Here is an 8974-nt window from a genome sequence, read left to right on the forward strand (position 1 = left end):
CTTCCTCACCTTCCAACTTGGAATGTTCTTCCCTGTTCCTTCTGTTCCTTATCTCCCAACCTGGAATGTCTTTCAACTTTGGCTAAGCTCGTTACCTATATTGATCTGCCATAAACATGGAGACATTCAGACCAGTCCTTGAATCACATCAAAGACTCTACATTGATAAGACCATGCAACCCTGCTGACTACGCAAACATATGGCCCAGGAGGAGGCCAGGCCATCTGTACCAATCTCAGTTACTAACTAATTAACCCTTTCTAACCATTTTGCATTCTGCTTCTTTGCCACGTAGGCATTTTAATATTTTACCGAAAACTGACCACGTAGGGATTCTCAGGTTGACCTGGCCTTCTGTGGAAAGGGACAACCAGGGTGCCAGGGAGCTGTGGAAGAGAGTATGACAGGAAGGAAATAAACATATTGTTTATCTTTGTGTTGTTTGGGACACTTTTACTCTCTTTTTTACCATCTGTTCCAGAAATGCACAGGACTCAGACCAAATACGAAGACGCTTTCATCTTCAAGGTGTTTGTTTTTCAGTTTATCAACTTCTACTCCTCGCCGATCTACATTGCCTTCTTCAAAGGCCGGTGAGCAGCATTTGCCCTGTTAAGGCCAATTGGTGCAAAGTGTCTGTGCTTTCCCCTGTGTTCTCTCCGCCTCTCCCAAAGGTGCTGATTCCAGCTGGGATATGGTTCCAGGGTGCCCAGCTCTCCTCCAGTATCTCACCCAAGTGGCCATTGAGAGGTCATTTTCCAACTTTGTGCTATTGACACTCTGCACTGTTTCCAACGAGCCCCAATGGACAATGAACCCTTAACTGCCATTCAACTGTGGGAAGTATCACAGCTGAACCTGGCCTGTCCTTACCCAATGTGCAGGTCACTGGGTAGCAATGAAGAGCAGGTCCGTGTCTAATTTTGCCCCTTCCTGGCCCAGGGGTGTTGAATGCCAGTTTTAGCTGACCGGGTGGGACAAGTTGTCTCAGCACAGATCTGTCATCTGTGTGGCTTAGTGCAACACTGAGTCATGCATATACCCAGGAGGCCATCAGGAGAGCCACATGGTCTCCTCTTAAAGCAGTCATGTCATCCTGACGTAGGATGTTCAATGATGGAGATGGTTTTCCCAGATAAAAGATTGAAGACAAAGATCAAAACAAAGCCGATCTCATTAGTGACAAAGCCGTTACCCGACACATCTGGGCCAAAATTGCGGGGCTCCGCTGCTAGGTTGGGGTGGGGTGCGCGGTTACATCCCTTTCTCTGATCCATGCTTGCGTCTAGTGAGGTTCACCACCAGCAGTCGAACCTCACAGTTTCAGCCCTATATGGTCTTCTTGAAACTTGCACTGAACTGAACAGCAGCACAAGGAGGAGCAGGTTTCCTTCACTACTTGGGTGCAAAGCATCAGATGGATGAAGCACATGTAGGACAATCGAGCGAGCTGATCCTCTGTGCCTGATTTTCCGCTCTGCGCTCCATCCAGGCAATGCATTTTGCCCAAGCGCTAAAAAGGAAAAGCTGCTGAAATCACTGACTGGCAGAGCCAACGGATCTCTCTATAAATCCACTTATCCCGATCCTCAGCCACACCCCCACTGATGGGCACGTTAGTCCTTCACTGCGGTGATTGTGGTCGTAGCGAACTTTCAGGAGAGGTGGAGTTTTACACCTGGTTTACATTATAGGCGCGAGTGGTTCTGAGTGTTACTGTTGAATCTGTCTCTCGTACCCTACATTTACTGGTACTACATGTGGATTGACTATTTAGATGGCACAGGTGATTACTGCCACTCAGTGCAGGATTATTCTGCTTTCTGTGTATCAGTGACTTCAGTTTCACTGTAAATGTTACAACTGCCTTACTGCAACAATAACCAGGGAAGGTTTTTTGTGCTAATTTTCCATATGTTGAATACAAAGGTGGTAAAATCCAAATGGTTCCATGGCTATTATACTCCATCGCCCTTGTTCCAGAATCTGTGTAATATTCTGGATTCTCAGAATCTCTCTCTTGTATTCTAATTTGTTCCCCTTTATCCTTACATTATTAGAATTCTGATCCTATCTCCAATTTGTTGTGTTCCTCAGGTTTGTTGGTTATCCTGGACACTATGGATCACTGTTTGGAATCAGAAACGAGGCTGTAGGTATCTGATTATAACATTCTACAAACAAGTTAATTACAGCACATGTTCAGACTATCAGTAGAACAGAATCTTAGGGCCCAAGATTTCAGGGGCCGGGGAGGACAGAAATGTGGCACAATCCCAACGGGGAGGCTGTAATTTGAGGTGGAACTTGGGCCTTTTTTTTTATTCGTTCATTGGATGTGGGCGTCACTGGCGAGGCCAGCGTTTATTGTCCATCCCTAATTGCCCTTGAGAAGGTGATGGTGAGCCACCTTCTTGAACCGCTGCAGTCTGTGTGGTGAAGGTTCTCCCACAATGCTGTTAGGAAGGGGGTTCCAGGATTTTGACCCAGCGGCGATGAAGGTCTCCAGCCCATTTGCTCTGCATTGAAAATCATGATCTTCCGCCCATGCCCCACCCATGTTCCAGGGGCAATTTGGGGAACGTCTGAGGTCATTCCTGGACATCCCAGCAATTCGACCCAGTTTGCCTATTTGGATCACATATGGGTTCCATTGTAGGCTGTAAATGAAGCATAAAGTAAAGAAAGCATATGACAATCAATCCCAGAGAAATCAATTGCTATTTCTAATGTGCCCCTTTGCCTCCTTGACTGGCGGCTTTTAATGTTTGTTGGTCCTTGTCTTCGGCCTGATAAGAGCCTCGGGCTCCCTCCCTCGGAGCGGTGGAATGCAGTTCTGAGTTTCCACTGCCACTCTGTTGCCCCTCTACAGATGTGGCTGACTGTTCTGAATATTAAAATGCCCCGTCCCTGGTATTTGGGACAGGGTCTCTGGCCTGGTAGAAGTCCTTGCCCCGCCACACTTCCACTCTCTGGGAAGGGTCCACTATTAAAATGGAGTTTTAGAGTCATTTTTACTTTCTTAATATTTTCCTCACAAACCCAATCCTCCGCCCATTGGTTGAACCTGACACTGCTTCACTATGAAGATACACAGCTTGGAATGTTTGATTTTTGCAAGCAGCCCCTCCATTGCCTTTCCTTTGAGTGTCACACCCTGCCAGGGTCCCGTAACCATCTTGTGTTGAAAACTTGACATAAAACTTATTTTATTTTTATTATCCTAAATTCTCACGTGTTAGTGATGTTGATGTATCTGCAGATTCTAACTCATCTGCAGCATTTGATGTTTCTCCCCCCAACACACCTACATAAGAGAAAGGCCATTCAACCCATCGAAACTCGTTCCTGTAATACTCTAACCAAACTAGTCCACATCCAACTGCATTTCGAAGCTCTTTCATTTCTTAGTCTCCAGTACCATACCTGGTAGATTATACCAAAATATTTTATCACACTTTGAAGACATACATGTTTTCTAATGTGTGCTAACTGCCTTTTCACTAATTTAAGGTAATGACCTATTGCCCTACTGGCATGACTCACCTTGAGGTAATTATCTGGGGTTCATTTTACACCGTTTAATATTTTAAATACCCCTGAGCTTTTCTCCAGAGTGTAGAGCATGAGAAATTCTAATTTTTCTTCATAGTTCATCCCCTTTACACTTGAAATCAGCCTTGTTGCTCTGTTGTGTACTTTCCCCAAGATAAACCAGTGCATTATAAAGCCTCAGTATGACCTATGTAGGCTTGTACACCACTGATCTGGGTATGTATCCAAACATACTGTCTGTTTTTTAATTGCTTCTCCACACTACCTCGCCATTGAATGTTAAGAGCAGGTCCTAACTCTTCCTACGCCAATTATGTTCCCTTCATTGCATACATTGGTGTTGTTTATATTTTGTCCAACATATCTGTATAGAATCATACAGCACAGAAGGTGGCCATTCAGCCCATCGTGCCTGTGCTGGCTCTTTGAAAGAGCTATCCAATTAGTCCCACTCCCCTGCTCTTTCCCCATACCCCTGCAATGTTTTCCTTTTCGAGTATTTATCCAATTCCTTTTCAAAAGTTACTATTGAATCTGCTTCCACCGCCCTTTCAGGCAGGGCATTCCAGATCATAAGAAAAAATGTCTCCTTATCTCCCCTCTGGTTCTTTTGCCAATGATCTTAAATCTGTGTCCTCTGGTTACCGACCCTCCTGCCAGTGGAAACAGTTTCTCCTTATTTACTCTATCAAAGCCCTTCATAACGCACCTAATGTATCTGTATGTTCTACTGTATCTGTATAATAATGTATCTGTGTTTTCTAATGTATCTATGTGCTCTAATGTATTGGTGTAATAATATATTTGTGTAGTCTAATGTATCTGCATGTTCTAAATTATCTGTATGTTTTAAGGTTCTGGCTGAGATGCCACTATCAGATTGGAGACTGGTATTATATTAATTCCATAGAACCATAGAAAAGGTACAGCACAGAAGGGGGCCATTCAGCCCATCGTGTCTGCGCCGGCTGCAAAATATAATTCATCAGTCCATTTTGCACTTTACAGTCGTGACTCTCCTAACAAGTTCCCGCTAACCATATTTGAAGTGAACCTGGACTCTGCACTGCATCTAACCCCGACAACTCAGCTGAGACTTGGCACGTGTGGATTGTTGATGTGAACATAGGAACAGGAGTAGGCCATTCAGCCCCTCGGGCCTGTTCTGCCATTCAATTAGATCATGGCTGATCTGCACCTCAACTCCGTTTACCCGCCTTGGCTCCCTATCCCTTGTTACCCTTACCCAACAAAAATCTATCGATCTCAGTCGTGAAAGCTCCAATTGTCCCCCAGCATCCACAGCCTTTTGGGGGAGAGAGTTCCAGATTTACACTGACCTCGGATCGAAAAAATACTTCCTGATTTCACTCCTAAATGGCCTAGCTCTAATTTTAAGATTATGTCCCCTTGTTCTTAATTCCCCCACCGGAGGAAATAGCTTCTCTGTATCTACCCTATCAAATCTGTTTAACATTTTAAACACCTCGATCAGATCACCCCTCGACCTTCTATATTCAGGGGAATACAAGCCAAGTTTATGCAACCTGGTCCTCATAATTTAACCCTCTAAGTCCCGATAACATTCTGGTGAATCTGCAGTGCACCCCCTCCAAGGCCAATATATCCTTCCTGGGTTGTGATGCCCAGAACTGAATGAAGTATTCCAGATGGGGTCTGACCAAGGCTCTGAAGCATAACCTCCTCCTCTTTGTATTCCAGCCCCCTTGAGATAAAAGCCAACATTCCATTAGCCTTTTTGATTGTTTTTTGTACCTGTGCACTAGCTTTTAGTGATTTGTGTACATGAACTCCTGAATCTCTTTGCTCTTCTACAGTTCCTAGTTTCTCACCATTCAGAAAATACTCCGATTTTTTTTTCTTCGGTCCAAAGTGGATGACCTTACACTTCCCCATATTATACCCCATCTGCCATAGTTTTGCCCATTCACTTAATCTGTCCATGTCCCTTTACAACTCCCTGCTCCCATCTGCACTACTTACTGTTCCACCTAATTTAGTATCTTCTGCAAACTTGGATATACAATTCTTTATTCCTTCATCCAAGTCATTAATAAATATGTTGAAAAGTTGAGGCCTCAGATTCCTGTCACATCCCAATCAGAATATGTATCCTTTATCCCCACTCTCTGTTTCCTACCTCCCAACCAATTTCGAACCCAAGACAAAAGGCTACCTCCAATTCCTCTCATTTTTGCCAATCATCTTTTGTGTGGAACTTTATCAAATGCCTCCTGGAAATCCATATAGATGACATCCATAGACACTCCCTTGTCTATCTTATTACTGACCTCCTCAAAAAATGTAACTAGATTAGTCAGACATGACTTACCTTTCACAAAACCATGCTGGCTGTCTCTGATCAAAGTATGGCAGCCCATTATAGGGGTTCATGGTATAATACTTTCCACTGCCTGTTGATCATTCCTATGTCTTTTTCTGTGACTTGTTAAGCATAGTACAGATTATTAGTTGCTATTCTTTTGCAGTGTGGAGCTGGTGGCTGCCTGATTGAACTGGCTCAGGAACTGCTTGTTATCATGGTTGGAAAACAACTCATTAACAACGTGCAGGAGTTTGTCATTCCGTGAGTATCTGCTTCAATGTGAATAGGAACCATTCAAATGGGAATAGGAATGGGGAGAGGTCTGCTAAATCAGATCTATTCAAACAAGAATGGTGAAGGGACGACTTGTTTGTCATAAACATTTACATTATTCACACAAGCATTAATGAGCTTAAAGATCTTGATAGGGTTAGATGAAGTAGGGTAGGAGGAGGCTTGTATGGAGTATAAACACCGGTATAGACTAGTTAGGCCGAAAGGCCCATTTCTGTGCTGCAGATTCTATGGAAGACCAACCTGTCATCTCGTCCTGGTGTTTCAGCCTCCCACTGTAATGGAATATTAGTTGGCTGTGAATCATTCTTTTGTGGATTTGAATCATTATGTTCTCTCCCTGTTCCCCCGCTTGCTTCCTCTAGGCCACATACCAACTGCACTCTAGAGGGCAAGGTTACAAGATCCTCTCAGACACGCTGCCAAGAGTCTGAGGTTAATTCTTTCCCCTCTCCCCATTTTCCCTCCAAACTACAGGAAAGCATCTTGTGTCCACTTGATATTTCCCCAAAGCAGCTGAAATTCAGTAGGAACTTGGCAGAGCATCAAATCAAACTTGGGTTCCCTCTTGTGTGACGAGTATATTGATGCTCCAACAGGCAGTGCCATCAGCCTGCTTCTGCTGCGAACTAAATGGACCCAAGTAGGGAATGAGAATGGGAGAAGCATAGTATAGATTGGGAGAAGCATAGTATAGATTGTGGCAATGTTCCCATCTATTCCAAGCATGACTTGACCACCTCCCAAAGGCAACAGTTGGGACTGAAGTGCTTTTGAAATGCTTTGAACTGAAGTACTCCTTAAAGAGGTAGAAGATCCTTTTAGCAAACGTTTACCATACACTATCTGCTGATCCTTCCACCTCACCAATTTTTCAGGCATCATTGATGGACATTGACCGTGTACCCTAGGTACATATTTTTTTTTAATTCACTCATGGGATGTGGGCATCGCTGGCAAGGCCAGCATTTATTGCCCGTTCCTAATTGCCCTTGAGAAGGTGGTGGTGAGCCGTGTGGTGAAGGTTCTCCCACAATGCTGTTAGGAAGGGATTTCCAGGATTTTGACCCAGTGACGATGAAGGAACGGCGATATATTTCCAAGTCAGGATGGTGTGTGACTTGGAGGGGAATGTGCAGGTGGTGTTGTTCCCATGTGCCTGCTGCCCTTGCCCTTCTAGGTGGTAGAGGTCACGGGTTTGGGAGGTGTTGATGGGCATTGACCATGTACCCTAGATACAAATTTGATGGGCATTGACCTTGTACCCTAGATACATATTTGATGGGCATTGACCATGTACCCTAGGTACACATTTGATGGGCATTGACCTTGTACCCTAGGTACATATTTGATGGGCATTGACCATGTACCCTAGGTACACATTTGATGGGCATTGACCTTGTACCCTAGATACATATTTGATGGGCATTGACCATGTACCCTAGGTACACATTTGATGGGCATTGACCTTGTACCCTAGGTACATATTTGATGGGCATTGACCATGTACCCTAGATACATATTTGATGGGCATTAACCATGTACCCTAGGTACATATTTGATGGGCAGTAACCATGTACCCTAGATACATATTTGATGGGCAGTAACCATGTACACTAGATACATATTTGATGGGCATTAACCATGTACCCTAGGTACATATTTGATGGGCATTAACCATGTACCCTAGGTACATATTTGATGGGCATTAACCATGTACCCTAGATACATATTTGATGGGCATTAACCATGTACCCTAGGTACATATTTGATGAGCATTAACCATGTACCCTAGATACATATTTGATGGGCATTGACCATGTACCCTAGATACATATTTGATGGGCATTGACCATGTACCCTAGGTACATATTTGATGGGCATTAACCATGTACCCTAGATACATATTTGATGGGCATTGACCATGTACCCTAGATACATATTTGATGGGCATTAACCATGTACCCTAGATACATATTTGATGGGCATTGACCATCTTCAGTGGCTGTTTCATTGTCTTGATTGGCAACTTCAAATGTTAGGAAGCAAAAAGTAAAATCAGACCAACTTATCTGTGGTGTACATTTGCTGCTGGCAACAGGTGTGGTAAATAGGTCTGACTTTGATTGAGCTATCTTTCATTTGCTCCTTTATTTTGAATATTGTTCTGTTATTATTGAACAGGAAGCTGAAACATTGGTGGCAGAAGCAAAAACTGATGGGCACAGTTAAAGAGGAGTCCATTTCAGAGCATCATCCCTGGGAGAAGGATTATGAGCTACTGGTCTGTGAGGGGCTCTTTGATGAGTATCTTGAGATGGGTAGGTAGCTCACTCGAACACTTTGTGACTCTGGTGGAGATCAGAGCATGGTTTATCCTGTGAATGAGGAAGACTTCATAACTCATGTGTGAGGCTTAGAAGGTGGGTTCTGTAGGTCTTAATCACAATCAATCTCCTAGTCTTCCTTCACCCCATAACATAGTTAATAATTGGTACATAAAAACTAGTTTACATTTTTATTTCATTTATTTATCCATTTTGGGGGTTTCAGGCTCTCTTTATGAGTTGCTTTCTTGCCTTTTCCCCTTGGATCACAGACCAACAGGGGCTTATGGGGTGAGCATAGGATTTGCACCTCGCCCTCTGCCAATGAAGCCAGAAGGTCCATGAGCCTGCCCAGGGGTGATCCTTCTTCTGCGGAAGCTCTGACCTCCATGCAATGCTTTCGCCAAAGTGTGGAGATGCCGGTGATGGACTGGGGTTGACAATTGTAAA

At 43.9% G+C, this 8974-nt stretch overlaps 1 protein-coding gene across 1 annotated transcript; it reads left to right on the forward strand.

Moving 5' to 3' along the window:
• Positions 1-482: 482 nt before the first annotated feature.
• Positions 483-8518, forward strand: LOC137308106 (anoctamin-7-like; the record flags this gene model as incomplete). The annotated part of the gene is made up of 4 exons (XM_067977019.1): positions 483-594; positions 2099-2153; positions 6067-6164; positions 8382-8518. Coding segments are annotated over 4 exons (402 nt in total), but the record flags the coding sequence as incomplete, so codon positions are not given.
• Positions 8519-8974: the final 456 nt, after the last annotated feature.

Source organism: Heptranchias perlo, unplaced genomic scaffold, assembly GCF_035084215.1.
Source record: "Heptranchias perlo isolate sHepPer1 unplaced genomic scaffold, sHepPer1.hap1 HAP1_SCAFFOLD_1202, whole genome shotgun sequence".
NCBI lineage: Eukaryota > Metazoa > Chordata > Chondrichthyes > Hexanchiformes > Hexanchidae > Heptranchias > Heptranchias perlo.